General features: G+C 35.7%; 1 protein-coding gene across 4 annotated transcripts in view; it reads right to left on the minus strand.

Annotated features, from left to right (window-relative positions):
* The window catches only part of Taf4 (TBP-associated factor 4), a 28,806-nt gene extending 5,112 nt beyond the window's left edge, over nt 1-23,694 (minus strand). Inside the window, exons 1-10 of one of the 4 annotated variants that reach the window (XM_067790204.1) lie at nt 23,262-23,694; nt 22,174-22,934; nt 19,547-19,711; nt 19,026-19,382; nt 9,414-10,031; nt 9,229-9,339; nt 1,686-1,949; nt 644-1,615; nt 411-584; nt 216-341 (exon numbers count right to left, since the gene is read on the minus strand). In XM_067790204.1, coding sequence (XP_067646305.1) covers nt 216-341; nt 411-584; nt 644-1,615; nt 1,686-1,949; nt 9,229-9,339; nt 9,414-10,031; nt 19,026-19,382; nt 19,547-19,711; nt 22,174-22,584 — 3,198 coding nt within the window. In that variant the 5' untranslated portion in view covers nt 22,585-22,934; nt 23,262-23,694. The remainder of the gene's footprint in view (nt 1-215; nt 342-410; nt 585-643; nt 1,616-1,685; nt 1,950-9,228; nt 9,340-9,413; nt 10,032-19,025; nt 19,383-19,546; nt 19,712-22,173; nt 22,935-23,261) is intronic. The other 3 variants (XM_067790207.1, XM_067790206.1, XM_067790205.1) reach the window with 3 other exon arrangements.
* Between the last annotated feature and the right edge of the window lie 1,736 nt (nt 23,695-25,430).

A 25,430-nucleotide genomic window follows, 5' to 3' on the forward strand; every position in this document is an offset into this window, starting at 1 on the left:
CTTAAGGGGAATTTTTAGTTTTTAAAATATCACAAAAATGAGACACGACAAGATTTCGATCGCAAAGCCACTTTAAGGTGCACCGTTTTTAATGCCATTTCAAAAATACATTACATTATTTTCAAATAACTTTTTTTTTAACCTAAACGCACCAAATAAGAAATGGTCCGCAATCGCAATTCCACAATAGTGCAAAAACAACTTTTAATACATACCGCCCCAGCGCCTGTTGCATCGCCTTCAAGTTTGATTTTTTTTCGTGGTCCAATAGCCTGCAGCGCAGTCATATTAGCGTCGCGTTGTCGCAGTTCTTCCATTTCAGCACGTTGCATTTCTTTCGCCTGCAAACGACACAATTTACAATTTGTTTTAATACAATAAATAAATAATAAAAAAAATTCCGTAATTACCCTCGCTTTCATTTTCGCTTGTTCTGGATCTTCAATTTTTGAGCGCGATTTGGCAGCACGCAACAACATTTCACGTTCCATTTCTTCATGACGTTTCTGTTCAGCTTTATCCAATTCTTCGAGAAATTTTATTTGGCCGCGTACATCTTTTGTGACTTCGTAACGCGGATCCAACTAAAAATATAAAAAATTTTATAAATATCAAAATGTTATAAAATAATCATTTAACATACCTTAATGACATCGATTCGATGTTCTGCTATCACAGCCAATTTCTCGACAATATTCTTCAGACGCTCTTGACACGCATGGGATATTAATACCGCTACATCTTGTGGTGGTTCTTCCAAACCACGCTCCATCACCATCGCACGTATACGTGCTTGTAACGCTGGTAAATGCAAAAATACTTCATCCTTACAAGAACGTATTTGTGTACCGATATTTTCAGTGCAACCAAGTATACGCTGCGTTTCCTCCGCCAAATTAACACCACCCATAGCAGCAACATCGTTGATGTCATCATCACCATACAACGAAGACGACATAGAAATAGAGGGCTGTTGATAGAATGAAGACATTGCCGCTGTTGCTGCCGTACCAGACGCATTCGTTTTCTCATCTTTTTCTTTATCCTGTGGCTCTTTCTTCTTTTTGCTTGACGCTTTACTTGCTGCAGAACCGCCAGATTTTGTTGCTGACTTGTTGGCTGTGGCAGTAGCTATAGGTGTGGCAGGGATTATCTTTTCTTGTTTTATGTGGCTAATATCTATTTTATTATCAAGAACTTTTAAGCTTTCACCACTTATACCAGCCAGTGCAGCATTGGTACTTAATTGACTGCTACTACTATTCATTAAGGAGGGTGGCAGTTGTACGGTGGGTAATGAAGGAGTTGGCAGCGATGTCCCACTACCAGCGCTCGAATAAGACGCTACAGAGTTTATGGTGGATAAAATTGTTGATACCGCACATAGTGATGGTGCTGATGAGGGTGGTAAACTATTAGAAATTGCTGTAAGAGAAGGCGGTTGATTTGTTGCGACAAGCGAGGGTACAGGCGATGAGATCGCTTTGATTTGAGTTTGTCCAACTTTGACGTGTGTAATACCCGGTGGTACATTTTTGGCTTTTGTGGTTCGTATTTGAACAGTAGCCGGTCGACTAATTTGAGTTACTGTTGGCGCACGTATATGTACAATATTCTAAGTAAGAAAAGAACTCACTGTGTAAACTCACTGTTTAAGATTTTAAAAAGTGCTTGTGCTAGCTTACCGCTTGCGTTGGCGCAGTGGGAAGCTGCGCATTTATAGTTTGATGTATGGATGCTGGAATTGGTCCGCGTATTTGAGTAGCATTAATTAGGCGTGGTCCATTGGTGGGACCCTGTATGCGTATGCCAGCCGGTTGTTTAGTGATTGTTGTGTGACCAATGGGACGTGGTCCGCCTGCTATGCCCGGTGAAATCATTCGCACTTGCGTTTGTCCGATGGTAGTCGTTTGGTTTTGACTTATAGGTCGTATTTGAGCTTGAATTTTCTGAAAGGTAAACAGTTTTTTCAGATACGTGCCGGAAGGGGAATTTCGCGGTGTATACAGAAATGGCCCTATTGATTAATTCAATTATAGTCATATTGAGTTGGTATGAGCGCAATCAGACACCAAATCATTTGACGAAATGAACGAAATTATGAAAACAAAATGGAAAAATAAATATTCCGGGTAGAAAAGGAGAAGGAAAAAGAAAGAGAAAAAAAAAACAATATAGTTATAATGACATGGTTTATGATAACATGCTTATGGGTTTCGTCTTTTCACGGAAGCTTCGAAAGCGGTACGAAACCGGAGAGGACATCGGGAGTCAAACTAAATCTAAATTATTTTGAATACATATAACTACTATAATTGATATTTTTCTTTTTATACTCAGCTGAGCAGCGCTCACAGAGTATATTAATTTTGTTCGCATAACGGTAATCCGTAACGACATAAACTAATCGAGATAGATATAGACTTCTATATATCAAAATGATCTGGGCGAAAAAAGAAATTCATTTTGCCGTGTCCGTCCGTCCGTCCGTAAACACGATAACTTGGGTAAATTTTGAGGTATCTTAATGAAATTTGGTATGTAAGTTCCTGGGCACTCATCTCAGATCGCTATTTAAAATGAACGAAATCGGACTATAACCACGCCCATCTTTCCGATATCGAAAATTTCGAAAAACCGAAAAAATGCGATAATTCATTACCAAAGACAGATAAAGCGATGAAACTTGGTAGGTGGGTTGACCTTATGACGCAGAATAGAAAATTAGTAAAATTTTGGACAATGGGCGTGGCACGGCCCACTTTTAAAATAAGGTAATCTAAAAGTTGCAAGCTGTAATTTGGCAGCCCATGAAGATATCGTGATGAATTTGACAGGAAAGTTACTCCTGTTACTATACGTGTGTAAAATAAAAATTTGTAAAATCGGATGACGAACACGCGCACTTAAAAAAAATTTTTAAAAGTCAAATTTTAACAAAAAATTGAATAACCTTGCAGTATATAAGTAAATTATGTCAACATTCAACTCCAGTGATGATATGGTGCAACAGAATACAAGACTAAAAGAAAATTTCAAAATGGGCGTGGCTCCGCCCTTTTTCATTTAATTTAATTTGTCAGTAATCGTACGTGCGTGTCGTCGAGTGTAGACGTGTTTTCCTTTTCCTCCGTGCTATTTGGTGTCTTGCAATCCTTTTTTAAAAGTAATCTTTTGTATCAGATATGCTTTCGCAACAATCTATACTTTGTTCAGACTGTAATGGCCCTATCAATCATGATAGTGCTATAAAGTGCAAAATATGTGAAAGTTCTTATCATTATTCATGCGCAAAAATAAATATAAATAAAATTTCGCATATTCTAACTGAATATTTAACTATTGTTTTTGTTTGCAATGATTGCCTGAGTGCTACAACTAACTTGATTGCTATGTTTTCTCTTTTAACTACAGAGATTAATACTCTTAAATGCCAGATGGCTGATCTACTTAGCAACAATAACATTGGTTCAAAAACTTATATACAACAAAGCAGTGATACAAACAACTCTGCCAGTGGTTTACAGCTCGTTGAACTTTCGTGTGACAACAACAATAGGCAAAAATCATCTGTGTCTAAAAAAAACTATGCCTTATATGCAATCTCGCGAAAATAAACGCACGGCAAATTCAAAACCTGCTAATGCTGTCTACAATCTCCGTTCGCTTGGTTCTTTGGATACCGACACAAATGCAAATCGCGCTGCCTCGTCTGCTGCTACCAGAAACCGTATAATATAGAGACATTGCATAGACGAAAAATCGTGTGAGGCAAGCTTCACAAAATTCTAGTAGGTCACATTCACCACTTACCACAGCAGAATTTGTTAAACTACCACTGTCTGTATTTGTTATTTAATAATTATTTGTACACTTTTTATTCAGCTAATGTGTTCAGAATTTTAACTTTTACTCACTAAAACTCTAATCAGTATATTTCTGTGCTTAAATTATGTTAAAAATTGTGTTAAAGTTTTTGGTGTGGTGAAAGTGACCTACTAGAATTTTGTTACGCTCCCCTGCTTTCCACTGAAGTTCGCGCATGCAACATCTTTATATTCAAAAATTTTTGCTGCTACTGCCTCTGCTGCGCAACTTAGCAGCTCTGCTGAGACAAATGATTGCGCTATGCTTACACCTTCGCTTTCTTCTGCTACCACTCAATCGCCAAACATCTTCTTCAATGCTGTCGGTGCTGATGATAATAATTTCGGTACCGAAAACAATAATAATACCGAAATCAATAAAAATACCGAAAATAATAATATGCAAAGAAGTGTGGTTGTTGGGCGTAATGTATCCTGTGAGCTTGAAGTCGTTGCCAAAAAGAAGTGGGTGCATATTTCGTCATTCAAACCCTCTGTTACTGCTGAAAACGTTGCTGATTATGTAGCTAAACATCTCAGGATTGCTAGTAGCTACATAACTTGCTTTATTCTTTTAAAAAATGGCACATCTCTGAATGACGTTGAGAGAGTGACTTTTAAACTTGGTGTTTTCCTGCATTTTATGATTTTCTTTTTGATGAAAATGTATGGCCTTCAGGCATTATTATTCGGCCCTTTCGTAAATTCCAAAAAGAGTAATTTATGTGTAGATTCTCGCTTGCCTAATTGTAGTGATAGTGCTAAGAGCAATAAAAACTTGTTGAATATCTACTTTCAAAACATCTCGGGAATGCGCACAAAAGCCAAAGACATATTTTTTGCCCCAGCGGGTTAGAGGATCAGAATATACCCGCGGTAGATATGCCTGTCGTAAGAGGCGACTAAAATACCAGATTCAAGGGGTTGTGTAACGCAACCCTTCAGGTTGCCAGCGAAATATATAGCTTCTCCGAACCCAATTGTCAACCTCACCTATCCGCGGCGAATCCTGTTTCACTAACAGACGAGGCTCTGGCGACCACAAGCTCCTCATGGAACTTGGGGGTGGGGAGGGGGGAATGGCCTGAAGGTTTGTGGCCACATAAATCGTTCCCGAGATGGTCGGGCTAGCACCTTAATGGTGCTGTGGTACCGGAGCGTACCGGATCTTTATCCGGCAAAGGACCATCACATCGATAACACTCCCCAAAGCCTTCGGGGAGCAACCTTATCGCTACAACAACAACAACAACGTATTTTTAGCCACCTCTCGATGTGAATACGATGTTTATATTATCGTTGAAACATGGTTAAATAGTAACTTCGCTGACTCAGCATTTTTTGACCCTAACATCTTTAATATATATCGGAAGGACCGAGACGCAATTAAGACTAACTGCTTAAGGGGCGGAGGCGTTTTAATAGCGGTCAATCGAATGTTTCGTTTTTCGTTAGTTCAATTAGAAAATTCTGATTCCCTTCTTGATCAGTTGTGCGTATGTGTTCTTGGAAGTCTCGGTAAAACTATTCATCTGTGCTTCATATATTCCACCTACCAGCTCTGATTCTCTATACGCTGCTCATATAAGCAATATTGTAAATTTGTGCGAAAACAATGAAGAGTGTCATTTTTTGCATTTTGGGTGACTTTAATCTCAATAAGATTGTATGGTCTAATTTTCTCGATAATGGCATCTTAATACCAACAAATATAAATAGTTCGCTCGAAATAAATGTTATTGCCAGCCTTTTTAGTATTAACCTGAATCAAATTAATTCATTCTACAATGAGCTCGGTAATATTTTAGATCTTATTTTTGTTGATGAAAATTTTATTTTCAAAGTTTACGAATCTAGTTTCCCAATCTGCAAATGTGATAAGCACCATGTCCCGCTCTCTCTCTCCCTCGAATTTCGTAATTTTATCTCAGGGCCGGCCAGTTTGTTGAATACATGTTTAAATTTTCGTGACACCGATTTTGACTCCTTAAATGCCAGGCTTTTAGAATTGGACTGGAAGTCTATTTTCTCCTCGGAAAGTGTGACGGATTGCTATGATGCTTTTATTTTAACTGTTAATTAAATTTTTGCTAATAATCTGTCTTCTCTACCCACGCGAATTCATAAACTTCCGTGGTATACGAAAAATTTAAAGAAACTTAAAAATCTTAGAAATAAGCAATACAAACTTTATAAAACCTCTAATGATGTATTCCATAAGAATAAATATATTCAATACAGCAAAAATTTTAATGTACTCGATAAGTTTTTATACAATCAATATATTTCTCGATACGAAGAAGAGTTGAAGGAAAACTCAAAGGCCTTCTGGAAATACATTCGCTCGAAAAAAGGTTGTTCAAATATTCCGACCTGTATGTCGTATTGCGGTGTTGCCTCAGAATGCCCTTTGGATTCCGTCAACCTTTTCGCGGATTTCTTCAAATCAAATTTTGTATCGAGTCAATCGGTCAGTAATTTCTGTGGCGACGTTGAACAAATGGTCGATTTTGGATCCATGCTGGTCACGGAACAAGACATAATCAATTGCATATTTACCCTAAAACATCAATGAAAAGTGATATTGATGGGATTTCGCCATTCATTTTAAAGAAATGCAGTTTGTTTTTTGCGTACCACTAAATCACATATTTAACCTATCACTAGCTAAAGGTGAATTTATCGATCGGTGGAAAATAGCCTCAATTTCCCCATATTTTTAAATCGGGCAATAAAAATGATGTAGCCAACTATCGACCAATTTCTTAACTTTCGACATGCCTGAAACTCTTTGAGAAAGTAGTTAAATCCAAGCTGTCTTTTGCAATAAAGGGATCCATAGATGAGTGCCAACATGGCTTTTTAACTGGTCGCTCCACGGTTACCAACCTTGCCTCTTTTTCTCAATTTTGTATTTCGTCATTTAAAAAAGGTCATCAAGTACATGTTGTTTACACTGACTTCGCAAAGGCTTTTGATACAGTTACTCATAGCATTTTATTGCGTAAACTTGAGTTAATTGGATTCCACTCTACTTTTCTATGCTGGATTGGATCATATCTTTCCAATAGAATCTCGTTTGTTGAAATTGAGAATGTCAAGTCATATTCATTTATAGCCACGTCCGGAGTACCTCAGGGAATTATACTTGGACCAATTTTATTTCTTCTCTTTATCAATGATATAGGAACCTGCTTTAAAAATTCACAATATTTGCTCTATGCAGATGACCTAAAAGTTTTTGGAACGATCGCGAGCATGTCAGATGTATCTCTCTTACAGGATGGTTTAAACAGTTTAACTAATTGGAGCGCTATAATCAACTTACGCCTTAATATCAAAAAATGCTTTCATATGAAGCTTTCGAAAAACGTCAACACGTTTAATTCTACGTATACCCTTTTTGACCATAACCTTTCTACTTTCCGTGAATTTGTTGATCTTGGGGTAATGTTTGACTCTAGTTTCTCTTTCACAAACCATATCCACTTCATTATTCCGAAGGCCTATTCCAATCTCGCTTTTTTGCGGCGATATGGCAGAGACTTCAAAGATCCATACACAAGGAAAAGCTTATATAATTCCTTAGTACGTTCAAAATTGGATTATGCATCTATAATTTGGAATCCGATTTACTCTGTTCACTCTCATAGACTAGAAAGAGTACAAAAGAGTTTCATTCGATTTGTTCTCCAACCGCTTCACTTCGCTGAACCGCTGCCATCATATGGTGCACGGTGTGCCCTCATAAGCATTAGGTCGCTTTCGTCTAGACGTTGCATTCAATCTTTGATGTTTGTATATGATTTAATATGTGGCTTACTTGACTGCCCGGAACTGCTGGCACAAGTAGATTTCTATGTACCAAGTAGAACTCTTCGTGCGCAATATCCGTTTCACGTTAATGTAATTAGAGCTAATTACCATAATTATGATCCTATTTCTAGGGCCCTCGGTGAATTTAACAAAATTGTTCGTAGTCTTGATCTTGATTTCGCACTCCCGAGATCGTGTTTTAGTGCTAAATTAGATTCATATTATATATAATTTCAATTTTAATATGTATCTACACTTAAGATTCTGATTTGTACATGCTAGTCTGTAAGATTATTGCAATCATAGACCTAATAAACTGAATTGAATTGAATTGAATACTTTTAATGCCATAAGTCGAACCAAAAATTTACCAATCCTTGTGAAATTTGGTAAGGGCATAGCTTCTATACCGGTAACTGTTTTCTGTGAAAATAGGGGGAATCGGTTGAAGCCACGCCCAGTTTTTATACCCAGTCGACCGTCTGTCCTTCCTCTTGGTCGTTCACACGATAACTTGAGAATAAATCGATATATCTTTACTAAACTTAGTTCACGTACTTATCTGAACTCACTTTACCTCGGTATTAAAAATGGACGAAATCCGACTATGACCACGCCCACTTTTTCGATATCGAAAATTTCGGCAAATGTCATAATTCTATACCAAATACGAAAAAAGGGATGCAACATGGTGATTGGATTGGTTTTTTGACGCAAGATATAACTTTGGAAAAAACTTTGTAAAATGGGTGTGACACCTACCATATTAAGTAGTAGAAAATGAAAAAGTTCTGCAGGGCGAAATCAAAAGCCCTTGGAATCATGGCAGGAATACTGTTCGCGGTATTACGTATATAAGTAAATTAGCGGAACCCGACAAATGATGTTCTGGGCCACTCTGGTCCACATTATGGTCGATATCTCGAAAACGCCTTCACATATACAACTAAGGGCCGCTCCTTTTTAAAACCCTTAATTTGATACCCATATCGTACAAACACATTCTAGAGTCACCCCTAGTCCACCTTTATGGCGATATCTCGAAAAGGCGTCCACCTATAGAACTAAGGCACACTCCCTTTTAAAATACTCATTAACACCTTTCATTTTATACCCATGTAATATAAACACATTCCAAGGTTACGCTTGGTTCATTTTCCTACATGGTGATTTTCCCTTATTTTGTCTCCAAAACTCTCAGCTGAGCATGTAATGTTCGGATACACCCGAATTTAGCCTTCCTTACTTGTTTATACTACAACTGTTACTGCAAGAGAAAAACAACTATTTCGAGTTGGAATGGTCGATTATAGAAATTTGTCTCCATTACTGCAACTCCTGCAGGCAGCTATTAATGATCCGTGATTATCAGACAAAATTTACCAATAATTGCCAGAAAATGGCTTTATAATTATGTTATTGGAATGCGGTTTTGGTCATGAGCGTTGCAAAATGGGACCATAACAGATCTGGGGTCGCAGTGCAATAACCTATGCATTTGTTTATCTAATCAAACTGTATAACAATAAACGAGCTTTGGACTTACCGGAAACTGTTGTAATGTGGTTAAACCGGCAACATGTTGTGGTGGTGGTTTGATACCTTCTATTACAAGTTCTCTGGTGAATAGCGCTTGACGCAGCAATGGTAAACTTTTCTGTAAGCGAATTTAGATAAATTAAAGTTTTAGAAATTCAATTTAAATAACATTCTCAATTATTTGCGACTAACCTTTAAGAAACCAATTAAACATGGCTGTGGGCTAGCATTTAAAAGACGTTCCAGTCTATCGCAAAATTCTTCTGGTTCAACATTTGCATTCACCAATTCCTGTATAAGATTACGTACATTCTTTTCCACTGGTTTCGGTTCGCGCGTCGCCAAATCAATCAAATTAGCTAGGAATTTGCGACATTTCTCTTTGGTATTGCCTTGTGCAGCACTTTGTTGTGTAGTAACAGCTGTTGTTGTCCCCGTCGTTGTGCCGGCACTAGCCGTGGACACTGCAGCACTATGATTATTACTCATTGTTGTTGTATTTGATGTACCAGTGGAAGGGGTCGAACCGACTGAATGATGTGCTGGAATTGTTTGAATTTGGGTTATCTGCGGCTGCGGCAATAAATGTTGAGTTTGTTGATGAATTTGTTGTTGGTGCTGTGTTTGCAAATGTGTTTGATGTTGCTGTTGTTGTTGCTGCTGCTGTTGTAGTGTAGTCTGATGATGTTGCGGCTGCTGTTGCAATGTTATATTCGCTTGGGTGGTGTACGTATGATGCGGTCCAGCGTTGCTCGATGCAACTGAATTCACAACAATATTATTTGATGTGGACGATGAGACCGACATTGACTGTGGATGCGTCCAAAAGAAATAATAGAATCCAATTACTCAAATTTTTAAGAGACACAACATAAATATGCAACTTTATTTGAAAAAAGGGGAAAGGTGAAATATGATTAATGAAAAAAGAAAGTGAAAAAATACAAAACCAACAAACACATTTACTAATACTTTTTGCTTGGATACATATTATTATTTTTTTTGTGCTTAAAACTTACAGATAATTCAAAGCCATTTAAGATTTAAATTTTCTAACTAGTATGGCCAAATTTAAAATTACAAACAAGTCAAATTATAATTGTACATAACAGCAATATACTTATGCGCTAAAACAGAGCTGTTAAATGATTAATTGTAATTAGTGCATGATCGACTTATCGGTATGAGCTTCGGTCGGTATACGCTAAAAAAATTGGTATCGGTAACGGCGTCGGAATCGGCATGCCAGAATGATACTTTTATTACACTCCCAAAAAAATTCTGCACTTATGCTTGCCAAACACTACCGAGGGGCGACCCAGCTTAGAAAAGTTTGTAATAGTGTAGTTGAGGAGTCGACTGCTAATACGCTACCAAATCGAGAGACGTGTCAAACGACGCGTCTTGACATCAGTATTAATAAACCGAAAAAAAACCCGCGGGTACCTCCGAAACCGGAGGTGGGATCCATAATATTTTTGCGCAGAACACCTTTCTGAGTTGGGGGCTACCGCCACGGTGATACACAATTTTTTTGGTGGGTACCAACACAACAACATCCTCATGAAAATCGCCAACTTCAACTGCAAATATCTCCGGACACCGCCACCGGATTATTGTTCTCCAGATTAATACGCGTCTTTTGACACCTCTCTCGATATTTTTGGTAGCGTATTAGCAGTCGACCCCTCAACTAGACTATTACCAAAAGTTTTCTTCTAATTGAATTGTGCCATTTCATTTACCTCTTTGTCGACAAAACTTTGCCAGAAATAATCCTATGCGGATTTCGTGCTCACGATATAATGACCTGTACAACTGTATGAGCTTCGAATGTTCATTTGCTGCTTTACATACTGCCATACTCTTGTGTTTGGCCTGATATTTTAAACGAAGTAAATAAATAAATAATTAATAGAGATGGGATTGTACCGGCTATTTGCTATTTTTATGGGTAAATACCAGGAAAATACCCGGAATATTCCTTTTTTGTATCTTTTTTTTGGATATTTAAAAATCATTTGAATCGAGGCTGCTTGGAATTACAATTCAGCAATTAAATGTATACGTCATTTGAAATTAAAAGCATTTCGTTTTGATTTTAAACAAACAACCTAGCAAACACTCGTAGTCACCAATTAGTCTGAAAGGAGTCCAAACTTTGGATGAACCATTTAGGAGCCTGAAGTGAATGCTATATGAATTCTAGCACGCTCATAGTTTGCCTCTAACATAAGTCTTATTCGGGCTCCTTCCGAAATCATATATGAGCCTTATTGGCCTCATATACTGCTAATTTGGTGTTTTTTCATGGCACTACATCAGGTCTTTTAGGCAGAATTTTTTACGCATATCCCAACCGGAAAACATGGGGAGAAAATTGTTGTGAGAAATCTGTCATGAGGGTAAGACAGAAATGAAATTAGTATTAATTGAATTACATTTTTATTTAGAATAAATTGTCGCACAAAAATTAATACAAAATAAATAACATTTGCACATTATTGTTACCCTTGTTATTCTTTTTTTGTATAAGCATCGACGTTTTTCCGCTCATCGACGCTTCTCGACATTTTTAATGGGACCCCAAAGCTGCCACGCTCTTCCCTGGTGTGTCGAACTATATACGCTCCCAATAAGCGCTGATGATGCCTAATAAACAGACCAAATAGACGAGCGAGCCAAATGACGCCGGAAAGAGTTCCAGCAGAGTATAATATGAGCTGTTTAAACAAGACTCATGTCGGACTCTTATTTGGGCTCAAATGATAATTGCGAGAAGGGAAATACATTGGTTTCGGCCTTCAAAATGAGATCATAGTGACTGCAAACGCTCCAATTCAGATATTTTTTCTGACTCTTTTTTGAATACAATTTTTTGCTGGGTTAACTGGGCATAATGGGGTAAAGATTTATTAAAAACGCTGGATTACAGATTAAAACTAATTCAACCGATAGCGCAATGGATAACTACTCACCAATACATTACAAATCGGGTACATTTTGGATTGAATTTGTGTGTTTGTTTCCCATATTTCACAAAAGATTATTTTTACCCTTCTTTTGGGTAAATATTTGGGTATTTACCCATTTTTACCATATATACCTAATTTAACAAGAATTTACCAATTGGGTATTTACCCCTTTCCCATCTCTAATAATTAACTATTAACCTCGTCGCATGCATTTCGCGTGTTGCCCCTACTGGACATCTGGCTCCTTCATGAGCACGTCGCGCCAGCCCCCTTATGGGCACCGAGCTCCTTTCTGAGAACCTCGTGTAAGCTCCCTTCTGAACTCCTCACGATGGCCCCCACTGGGCACACTTACATATATAAATTCTTAAATAACATTGTTACTTTCTGTATATTATAATTGAAATTGTAATGCGTATAATTATATATAATTTACTTTAATTCTTGGATTGTAAGTTTATGGACGTTCTTTTCTTGTATTTAAATCTATTATTCTTAGCAGTCGACCGCTTTGTTTTTGAGTCGACTATAATTTAAAAAATATAAAAATAAAAAAATTACTCATTTCAGTCAATACCATGATTCAATCACAAGAGGTTTGCTCGACAGCCACATTTTTTGACAATTGCAGCCATTTTGCTCCCAAATCGAATTGACAACCGTTAACTGTGTTGTTTCTTTGCGAATTTTCGAAAAATATTAGTAGTAGAAATAGGAAGCAATCAGTTTACAAATACCCGATAAGTTCTTAACTGCATAATTCCTTAGAACATTTATTTTAATTTTATGATGAATTTATTAACTATGCCATGATCTATTAGTGTGGCTGAACATAGGTTTTATGAAAAGTACGGACACCAAGGTATCGTGCACTTTCGTAAACCTGTGAATATACTAAACCTAAACCAATTCAAAATTCATCGTTCAACGTCAAAACCTCGACTATTAAATCGATTGACGTAAAAATGTCATTAGTAAATAATGGAGATGCCATAACGAAATGTACTCATTGGGCATGTTAACTTATTCAGGTAAAAGTCTAGAACAGGACTGCTAATACGCGTCCAAAAATATCGAGATAGGTGACCTCGACAACAATAATCCTAAGGCGGAAAAGAAAAATTGTATCTCTGTCCCGAGATATGTGCAGTTGAAGTTGGCAATTTTCATGTGTTTGTTGTAATGTTTTTGTGCACTGAAAAAGATTTTGTGTACAAAGGGAATTTGCACGCATTTAATTTTCATCCGACCTCATTGGTGGACCGGCCAGGGTAATTTTTTATAAGCTCGGCTGAAGGCCGTCAACGAAACCCGGGGTAATTTTCGGTTTTTCGAAAATATCTTTTGAACGAGCTAGAATATATATTTCCGCCCTCGAATTGTTGTTATCGAGGTCAATACGCGTCTTTGACACTTCTCTCGATATTTTTGGGCGCGTATTAAAAGACGACCTTCTGATCTATTAATTCCGTATGTTCGGAACATCCGTCTCCATTTAAGAGGAGAATCTGTTTATATTTGGAATATTATGTATATTCGGACCTAGTGAGGTAGTATCAAATGAACATATTCCGAATATTCTAAATTAACGGTTTGTCCGGAAAGCTTCCATGAATATTTAACGGAAAAGAGCTTTCCGAAATTTCAGAATAAAAAGGTGAATACTCCCTGTGTAGCGGCAGGACCGCACAAAAGCTTAACTCTTCTGTCAAAGTCAAGGTAGGAATATAAAGTTCTAAGACAATTAGCCATTTTCTTTTACTTTTGTTTTTGTCAGTTCATTGCGGCTGCTGAGTAGCGTATCACCCCATGTGGGCTGCCTGTTCAAAATCATGCTATCCCAAAATATTTTTCAAAAATTTCACAATTCAGGATTTGTCGCAAAACCGCCCTATATTAGAGTTAAATTGAAGAACGCTTCATCTCAGAATGCTTTTCATTAACTTTCTCTTATAACAAAATGCATTGAACTCATGTAGGGAGTTTTGGAAACAAATTTTGAGATAGTGCATTATTGAATAAAATTCTAACGTACGGCATTGTTCAAACAATTTCTGAAAGAATGATCAAACCAACATAACTTTATCAATTCACGAAATATTTCGTAGGAAATGAATTATTTTCCCAAAAAATTTTGGCATTTACAAATTTATTATCACTACTATTATCTACCAAAGATACTTGTCTACTACAATTTCACTGAAGGGGATTGAATTATTCCCCGTTTTCCTTACTTCGTAAAAGCAACCCGTCCAGATTTTTCAAGTTGGGAGTGTCAAAGATCTGTCATCATTGAAGAACAAACCTCTAGTAATTGAATCATGAGTCAATACAATACTGTGCACTGTTTATATTTTATTTCTCAATTTTAAACAAATTCGCAACATTGATTAAAAATTTCAATTTCTGAAACAAAAATAGAAATGCGCCACAAAATTTTAATTGACAAAACAGCTGATTTCGAAAATACCAAACTTCTATTCTCCAATTGCTGTTCCCCCTAGGAGAAAAGAATTGGATGAATTTTTCCTTGGGAACAAAAAAAACCGCGAGAAAAAAAATTCCAAGGGCATATTTTTCAACTTCCCTGTCCCCATACAAAGCGCTTTGAGAATGCCCCACGCCCATTACTTTTTTGTGTTGCTTAATTGAATAATATGAATATGGGGTATTCCATCCCATTTCGACAATTTTGAACCCGACCCCTTTAGAATTGGCTGAAAGTTTTTCTTCTTTTTCTAGCTTACGAAAGACGTTTTTCAGAATTTTTTCAAATATTTTCATCCAACTCAAAAAAAGTTATGAATGTTATGTTTTCAAAATGCTATAACTTTGGGGATCTTTTTTTTTTTAATTTGTTTTTAAATGTACTTTTCGGAAAACATACAAAAAAATTTTTTAAGGTTTTTTTTGTAATTTTTCAGTTTTTCGAGATTTTTCGAATTTCGCCATTTTTTTTTTTTTTTTCTCATAAAAAACTTCAATCAATTCTGCAATCATCCCCACTAAATTAATTGAAAAAAAAACTTTAAAAATTTTTTGTATTTTTTCCGAAAAGTACATTTAAAAACAAATTTAAAAAAAAAAAGATCCCTAACGGTAAATTTTTGAAAAAGTTATAGCATTTTGAAAAGAAAAACAGTGTCCAACTCAATATAAGTTATGAATTTAAAAAAAAAACTGTGTTTTTTTTCAAAATGCTATAACTTTTTCAAAAATTGACCGTTTGGGATCTTTTTTTTTTAATTTGTTTTTAAATGTTCTTTTCGGAAAAAATACAAAAAAAATTTTAAAGTTTTTTTTCAATTAAATAAAAAAAAAATATCGGCCACTCCGGGATTAGTGGGGATGATTGCAGAATTGATTCAAGTTTTTTATGAGAAAAAAAAAATGCCGAAATTCGAAAAATCTCGAAAAACTGAAAAATTACAAAAAAAAACTTAAAAAATTTTTTTGTATTTTTTCCGAAAAGTACATTTAAAAACAAATTAAAAAAAAAGATCCCAAAACGGTCAATTTTTGAAAAGTTATAGCATTTTGAAAACAAAAACGGTGTTTTTTTTTTTAAATTCATAATTTTGAGTTGGATGAAAAAATTTGAAAACATTCTGAAAAACGTTTTTCGTAAGCTAGAAAAAGAAGAAAAACTTTCAGCCAATTCTAAAAGGGTCGGGTTCAAAATTGGTCGAAATGGGATGGAATACCCCATATATATTATAAAATATTATTTTTATAAATAATTTGACATATATTTACCTTATTTTTGTTATTTTATTTTGTGAGTCAAATGTGACTCCTGAACGTAGCAAAAACAATTTTGTTTACCACGTTCAATGAGTCACATGTGAACATATAGGACCATAAGAAATAATTTAAGTTTTCGAATCACAATAACGGTTAATTGATACATAAATGTCAAAAGCGTGTATTAGTGTGCTTTTTTGTTTAATTGAAGTTAGAAGTATATACAAAAATTGAAGAAAATGAGAAAAAGGTATCAGAAAAAAAAAATTCGAAATTTTCTTTCATTTTTCCTAAAATTTAGGTCTTTTGATATACGCTCACATAGAATTCACAAATATATAACGACACGTTCATACCAAGAAGCGTATTTAAGTTGTATAAAGAAATGAGTCGCATGTGACTCACGAACTTATTTCAATACGCTCTTGTGAGTCACATATGACTCATTGGACAGGGAAGTTGTTATAATTGGGCTGATTATGAAAGCCAAATCTAATCAATGATTACAATTTTTAAAAAATTAATACTTAGTTTGATTACCTACTAATCACAACAAAAGTTTAGCAGCTCTGTGTAATGAATATATGAGTAAACGCAAATTAAAATGTATATTTAAAAATTAAGTATTACTTTAAAAAAGCAAAACTATTAAGCCAGCAAAATTTAACTTATTAATATATAAATTGTACGTTGGCTATATTTGAAAGTGCCGTAGATATGTTTTACCCAAGGCATTGGCAGGAAGAAACAGTAAATCAACAAAATGTAACTAAATAAATAAAGTAGAATATATTTTGTATGATATAATGACCTAAAACCTGTATAAATTTATGTAGGAAATAAAAAAAGTTGCTAGTATTTGAAAAAGCGAGTATTTTTTCTACAATTTTAAGCGGTACGCACAGTTAGCAAGTAAGAGTAATTTCAGTTTGCACTACAAACTCCAAGAACTTCGAAAAGTTATTTGTAGCTGTACAAACACTATGTTGGGGATATAATTTGTGCAAAAGTCTACAAGATCGTCAAAGTCACACCAAGCAACTTCTGAGAGTACTTGCACGTTCTGACTGAGCAATGAATTGCTTTCATTTGCTAAGTGTGTGTGCTGCTTTATATAAGGAGCGTAAGTATTGCTTATTTTTTACTTATGAAGGAATATTCGAAATAAATAAGTTATATGTTATTTTGTTATTTTTTTTTTTTTAGTTTTGTCAATAGCCTTATAAATGTTTTTTTAACTTTTTGGTTAATTATTGAGCCGAAGGCTGCAAAGATAAATACAACACCATATATTTTGTGGTATTATAATTTATATAATTGGTCGATATTTCAGTTTCCATTTGAAACCATCCTCAAGACTAGAAAAACACAAAATTACGAATAACAAACATTAGGCAAACATAAGAATAGCAGCGAGTTAGGGGGTCAGAATATACCCGCGGTAGGTATGCCTGTCGTAAGAGGCGACTAAACTACACGATTCAAGGGGCTGTGTGGCACAACCTTTCAGTCCTATTTCACTAACAGACGAGGCTCTGGCGACTCCAAGATCCTCATGGAACTTGGGGGTGGGAGGGATGAATAGCCTGAAGGTTTAATGTGGCCATATAAATCGTTCTCGAGATGGTCGGGCTAGCACCTTAATGGTGCTGTGTTACCGGAGCGTACCAGATCTGTATCCGGCAAAGGACCATCACATCGATAACGCTCCCCAAAGCCTTCGTGGAGAAACCTTATCGCTACAACAACAACAGTTGGATACTTTACATATTGAAATATTTCATAAACAAATACAACTTACACAAATGAATGTACTTGGTCGACTGTTTACCTTTTCTCCTGTTTTGTCTTTGTTCATTCATCTGTTCGAACATCTGATCAGTCGAACAAGTAAATTCATTTGTGTAAGTTGTATTTGTTTATGAAATACATATGTCAATATGTAAAATATCCACCTGCTATTCTTATGTTTGCATAATGTTTGTTATTCGTAATTTGGTGTTTTTCTAGTCCTGAGGATGGTTTCAGATTGAAACCGAAATATCGACCAATTATATAAATTATAATACCACAAAATATATGGCGTTTTATTTATCTTTGCGGCCATTTTTTTTTTTTTTTTTTGATTACTTTATTTTATTTTTTATTATGTATTACTTTATTTTGTTTTTTAATATAATGTTTTATTTTTTATTACATTATTTTTTTACTTTGTGTTAATTTGTTAATTTGTAAAATTATAATACCACAAAATATATGGTGTTTTATTTATCTTTGCGGCCATTTTTTTTTTTTTTTTTTGATTACTTTATTTTATTTTTTATTATGTATTACTTTATTTTGTTTTTTAATATAATGTTTTATTTTTTATTACATTATTTTTTTACTTTGTGTTAATTTTTTTTCCCATCGAAGGCCGTTAAGCGCCCATTAATTGATGAATTTATGATTTTATCTCCATAAATACGCAAGAGTTAAAAAAACGCTCCATAACAACAAAAAATACTATATTTAAAGAGGCAAGATGCATCAGAAAACATGAGATGAATAAAAGGCTGCTCGCATACATGCAAATATCCCTAATATTCAAAAGAAATTTAATTGAAAAACTATTTTAACAGAAATCAAAAATTATTGAACATTTTTTACAATATTTTTCAAAACATTAAATTAAAAAACGAAAGAAGCTATAGACAGATCCTCTATCCTTAAAGTTTTACGCTATGAAACTCAATAATATGCAATATAATGTAGTTAAAACTAAATGGATATGAATACGACTTATGTATCATTAGCTAACAAAAAGAAGAAGTCCAAGAAACGAAATTCTTTTCGAAAATCAGAAAATATTAAGGTAGACGAATTATAAAATGGAGACAAGAGAGTATAAGAAAAAATATGTATTTTTAAAGCTTGTCCAACTCTTTGCCAGATTATGCACGGCTGCACAATATTGTAGCAAAAACAAAACAAAAAATATGCAATGCCGACCAAAGAGCCGCTGGACACATGATGAAATCGTTTAAGATTTCGAAACTGAAAACGATCGATTTTAGATGATCGTAGTAAGGCTCACGTAAATTACATTTTGTTTGATCTGTTTCGTCGCTGTTGCCTGTTGTTGTTGCTGTTTAGCTTGCTGCTGTTGTTGCTGATGATGTTGTTGGTGATGGTGGGTAGTAGTAGTGGTAGTTGTGGAGGTGGATGATCTTACAATCGTTTTACGTAGTGCTATAGGGGGCCCTGTAAATCTACTTACAGCTGCTGGTACAGTTTGTAAACGTATTTGTGCTGGATTATTGGAATTAGTGCCGCCACTGCTGCCAATTGTTGGTGTCATTGGACCTGATGTGGCTGTGCCAACACGTAATAATTGGTATCCATTTTCGGTTTTCAAAATAAGTGCAGGCGTTTGTCCAGGTGTTAGTGTACTAAGTGTTATCTACAAAAACGAGCAAACACAAAACAAAATTATTTAAAAGGAAATTTTTGGTTTTTAAAATTTTGTGAATGATTTAATTATATTTTGAGCTAAAAAAATAGTCGATTTTTGTTGAAAACAAAATTAGTGAAGTGCAATAAGTGGTTTTGTAAATATAAACTTACCCCTGGATTTTGTGGTCTAGCACCAACCATATGAGGGCCACCAATAACCACACGACCCAACGTATTGCCTTGCACATTTTTTTGCTGTTGCTGTGCGTTAGGTGGACGCATGCCTACAACAACACTAGCCGGAATCATGGAGTTCAGCATAGACTGCTGATTATTCTATAAAACAAAAGGTATGAATATTTGATTAGAAGATATTAGCATAGTACTTTAATAGTTCAATTGCTACAGCATGCAAAGTTATATGCATCTCACACCAGCTATTTTATTAAATACTTGTTATATTTTTAAAATAATTTTAGGCAAGTCAGAAGCGTACGAAAAGAATTTGATAATGCTACAAGTATTAATTAAAAAGAAATAAGCCTAGAAGTAGATTATTTCGTGTTTCGTAAGATACAAATATAAGGTACTAGCAGATACGGCAGACGTTGTTCTGCCCTAACTTTGGTCCAGCTGCATAACTTTTAATAAGGTATTACCTCTTACTCTCCCTCCTCTCTCTACCCCTTTACTTTGCCCTTTTATTCACTACTTTCTCTGCGTCTTTTCTCTCTAGCTCCCTCCTGCGCTCTATCTATTTCTATCTCCCAATTTTCGTCCTACTCTAACTCTATCTCTTCTCAGTTTCTGTCTATTTTCTTCGTTTTTCTTCGCTATAGATCTGGTGGATGCCGTTCGGAGTCGACATAAAACAAGTAGGTCCCGTCCCGCCAATTTGTAGGAAAAATTAAAAGGAGCACGACGCAAATTGGAAGAGAATCTCGGTCTTAAATCTCTTCGAAGGTAATCGCGCCTTTCATTTATTTATTTAGATCTTTTTGTTCTTCTCCATCCCTTATTCCCAGTCCGAGTACCAGTTTTAGTTCAAGTCCCAGAGGGTTGCATGTTTTAAATATGCTGTTTCCTGATAAAATTAAGACAAATATTGCATCTCAAAATAAAAAAGGGGTGTCCATCCCTTACCATTTTGGGGTTATAAAAAGTAGAGAGGACCCGATTCTCAATAATATCCTATTTCATTGATTTAGATTTTCAGCAAAACTCGAGAGCTCTAAACGCTTATAAAACCAAGTAAGCTAGTGGTTGGATTCCAGAGCACGGCAAAACAACTGGGCAAATTTAAGTCGATGTCAAGTTGTTTTAAACGCAAAAACACTACCCGAAGATTTAGTATAGAGTGGTGCGGTTATGGACAGTTCTTTGCCGGAGGTAGTCCGGTCGGGAGCGTGTAATGCGTTTTTGGAAAATTTAAATGATTGATTTTTTATTTCACTGCTACAAGAAGAACGTAATACAGTTGACACTTTTATTATTGCACTATATGCTACATCGATATTGTATGTAGAGGATGGGAGATGGCTCAGAATGTTCTATGTGGTTATATTAAGTTAATCACGAGATGATTGGAATACTACCCTAATGACGCTTGTTACCGTGACGTTTCGAAGGAGTTAAGACAAGGAACCTTCAACATCACTAACACTGCCCATTACCTTAGAGTACAACACAAGTAAAGCCGACAGTAATTTCCGACTTCCTGAGAGAGTTCGGTCTGGATTAAATGCTTGAGGACACAATAGATCTTTAGGTAGTAGTGCTGAAAGAGAGGTTCCCATAACTTCATCAGAAAAAATCGGCGGTGTAGATTTAAGCGACAATTAAAAAAAAGGAAACAGAGGCATATCTTGTAACCTACTTAGTTCACTACCTGTAATATATATTGGAGAAGTTTAGTGACGTTACGTTCGGCTAAGAATGCTTAAATGAGTCATATAATGAGACGTAACACATTTTGTGTAAATAAGGAGTCAGGGTAAAAGAGGTGGTCATTAAGCGGTATTGGCAAATCATCGGTTATACTGCAAAACGTGCCATGTCAATTTGAAATTTTTCTGTTCAATCCCAAAGTAATTTCTGAACTATATAAAATTTGATGATAATTTGAATAAGAGGCCACACTTTAAGTTCAATAAAACGATTTGACATTTGCAATATCACCGACGAAATTTTAAACAATGTTGTACTTTCACTAATATGTATTCTAATAAAAGCATGCTTTGTGCATACATATATGTATATTGTTTTTCTGGATATATTTTCTGTACATAGCTATATAGATCTTAAGTCAGGTACAAAGAATATAAAAACTTCAATGCAACAAAAAAAAAATTGTTTAAGTACAACTGGCGAGCTTGGTTGAACAGTCGAACCCGTTTCAACGGTGTCAAGAATAAGTATACAACTTAAAATGTACTACCTTTAGGTTCAAAAATAAGATGTTAAGAGAATAATCGGAATAAACTTTGTTAATTTAAGAGATAGCATATTTCCATGCTTTCACTTCGATCCACTTCCAAATATGAATTTTTTTCATTAATCTTCAAGCAGTCAGACTCGGGAAAACTATGCAAAATTTTACACATACATACTAGTTTTTGTTGCTACAATAAAACATTTATGCTATATAACATAAATGTGCTACTAAAAAGAGCAGAAATATAGCACCGAGCACCATGAATCTATGTATGCATACTGACTGTCCTAATGACAACAGAGCTATAAGTCGCGTAGTGCTTTTTCGTGTGGCATGGAATAGGCGCCTATAACGGTCGCCGTACCTGATTAATTGTTTTGGTCATTGTTACTATTCCTGGTGCATTTGAGACCAAACCCGCTGGCAATGATACCGCCACATTATTCGATTTAATAACTAAAGTTTGCGTGTGTGTTGCACCTACTGATTGGCCAGCTGCATTATGTTGCTGCTGTCCTGGTTGTCCGCCAGTTGTTTGCAACACTTGATGATGTTGTACCTGTACCTGTTGTGGCAATGTATGATGATGTTGACCGCCCCCCGCTCCACTTGATGTTATTGTCTTAATAGTGGTGGTATTTGGTAATTGTGAAGTTGATATGATTGTCGAACCAGGCGGATGACCCGTGGTTCCGCCAATATTTATGGTTCCATTAGGAAGCGTTTGACTGGTAAAAGTAATACGATTGCCTTGGGATTGCTGGCTGGAATTCATGGCGAAGTTTGTTAATGACGATGAGGGCGATAACGACAACGGTGTGGACGCCAATAATGACGACGACGACGATGATGATGCTGATGGAGGGGCTCGTATATTGAGTATTCTTGTTTTTAATGGCTTTGACTGTTTATCTGACTGTAGATTGTTGAGATTGTGTGCGAATTGCTCAGCTGCAGATGTATGAATATTGTATTGTTGATTATTGTTAGGTTGTTTTTGTTGTAATTGATATGCGTAACTTGAATTTATCTCGACATTTCTACCGTCGTAGCTTTCGAACTTCTTTGGTATATTGAATTTGTGCGTAACTGGAGTTCTATTTTTACATGTGTTGCTGTTGATTTCTAAAAAAAAAATTAAGAATTTTTAAATTAGTAGATAAATTTATTATTCTTAAACAAAATGTGATAAATGATGTGAATGAAATGATAACGTTATCTAAAAGAAAAAAATGCAGAAATATTAGGACAAACCTAATACATCCCGTTGTCAATGCAGTTCTTACTATATCCCCATTATTTGTTAAATACAATTTCTTCCAAACACGTTTATATCCATTGCCAACCCACCCACCAAGGCCTAAATGCTGCTTTTCAATTTTTTATCAATCAAGAGACGAATGTGCTATGAAAACGTACATGATATATGTATGTACTCATTGTATTTACTACCTTCAGATACAGCTGTTAAACCAGCACTTGCAAAATGTTGCTGCGGAGGATGACTTTTGTTTTCAGACAAATCGCTATCTTCGAAACTTCCACTACACTGGTTACTCACAATTGCAGTCTTTGTGGAAATCACCTCCTCAATGTCAACAAAGGCTTCATTAACTTCTCCATCAAACTCGGGCAACGTTGTTGCTGACCTTCTATCACTGCTGCTTTTATAATGAATTTTATCATCGTGTTCTCCCTCATTCACAATGGCTCCGTCACTTCTTAAATTATCAGTTTCTTCACTATTTTCATTTAATATTTTATCGTTTGGAAAATTTGCATAATTTATCGATTCTTTGTTGTGGCCGCCAGTAAAAATAGTTTCGACACTAGAAGAATTTACTTTATTTTTATTTTGGTGTACAAAAAATTTGGCAGAAGACGCCGCCATTTTCTCGAAAAACGACTAAAAGGAAAAACGAAATTTTATATCGTAATAGATTAGCCTGTTAGTAGATAAGGAACGTAAAATGACAGCTCACTGAAAATGTTGCCAGATGTCAGTCTGGCAGTCAAAAAAAATTGCATAAGTAGGTTATTTTTGGAAACAGCCATTTATGCCATTTGGTACATTTTACGAATTTTCCATACAACCATGGCATTTCTTTCCAACGACTTAAAAAATGCACAAGACTTTTTGGTGTTGTATTGAGCTTTTATAAAAGCTACAGTAGCTTTCGAGGGTTGGGTTTTTTTTCCGCCAGCGGGTAAGGGGGTAAGAATATACCCGCGGTAGGTATGCCTGTCGTAAGAGGCGACTAAAATACCAGATTCAAGGCGTGTGTAGCGCAACCCTTCAGGTTGCCAGCGCAATATATAGCTTCTCCAAACCTAATTGTCAACCTCACCTATCCGCGGCGAATCCTGTTTCATTAACAGACGAGGCTCTGGCAACACCAAGCTCCTCATGGAACTTGGGGGTAGGGAGGGAGGGGACGGCCTGAAGGTTTAATGTGGCCATATAAATCGTTCCCGAGATGGTCGGGCTAGCACCTTAATGGTGCTGTGGTACCGGACCGTACCGGATCTGTATCCGGCAAAGGACCGTCACATCGATAACATTCCCCAAAGCCTTCGGGGAGCAACCTTATCGCTACAACAACAACAACAGGGTTGGATTTTATATAAGGTGCCACGATTTTCAAACTTTTGTTGATTTGTAGGGGTAGAGGGGGTCCTAAAAATTACAAAATTATCATCCGCAACTCTAGGAAACTCTTAGTTTATGAAATATAAGCTTTTTAATTTCCAAATTTAGTAAAATTTCAACTTAAGTCCTGCACTTAAAATTCGGGTCGCACATGACGATAGCGGTATCAAAAGACGCGTATTTGCGTCAAGGTTCAGAATCCAAAAGCAGAAACTATATTTTTTATCTCGTTTAAAAGTTATTCGCGGAAAACACGTCGGTACTATTGTCGCTTTTTTCGTTGTTGCAATTAAACAAACGAAAACAAAAAATAGTGTTGCCAGCTCCGCAACAATATCTTTTTATCTTGGTAGAACATTATAAGGTGGTGGCACGTCGACATAAATGCAAACAAACATACACTGTCAATGTATTTTGTTTGTGTAAAACACTTTTAATAATTTGTAGTCTAATATTATTTGGGATGCTGCGCAGAAGGGTGTACTACGCATAAGGACATCACCGTGGCGGTAGCCACGGTTATACCACACACCCGGACTTGGCATGGCGTACCCGAGGGTTATTTTTTATAAGCGCGGCAGAAGGCCGTCTATGCAGAAAGGGGTCTACGCAGAAATACCGTTGGAATCAGCATAAAAATCTCTATAAAGTCCGATTTTTTATTTTTTTTTTTTTGACAAATGTATGTATTCTGCACTTGTTCCAATTAAATACATTAATTTCAAATTATTCAGAGAATTACAAAACAAAATACATTGATAGTGTATGTTTGTTTGCTTTTATGTCGAAGTGCCACCACCTTATAATGTTCTACCAAGATAAAAAGATATTGTTGCGGGGCTGGCAACACTATTTTTTCTTTTCGTTTGTTTAATTGCAACAACGAAAAAAGCGACAATAGTACCGACGCGTTTTCCGCGAATAACTTTTAAACGAGATAAAAAATATAGTTTCTGCTTTCGGATTCTGAA

Source organism: Eurosta solidaginis, chromosome 5 (genome assembly GCF_040869045.1).
Source record: "Eurosta solidaginis isolate ZX-2024a chromosome 5, ASM4086904v1, whole genome shotgun sequence".
Classification (NCBI taxonomy): Eukaryota; Metazoa; Arthropoda; class Insecta; order Diptera; family Tephritidae; genus Eurosta; species Eurosta solidaginis.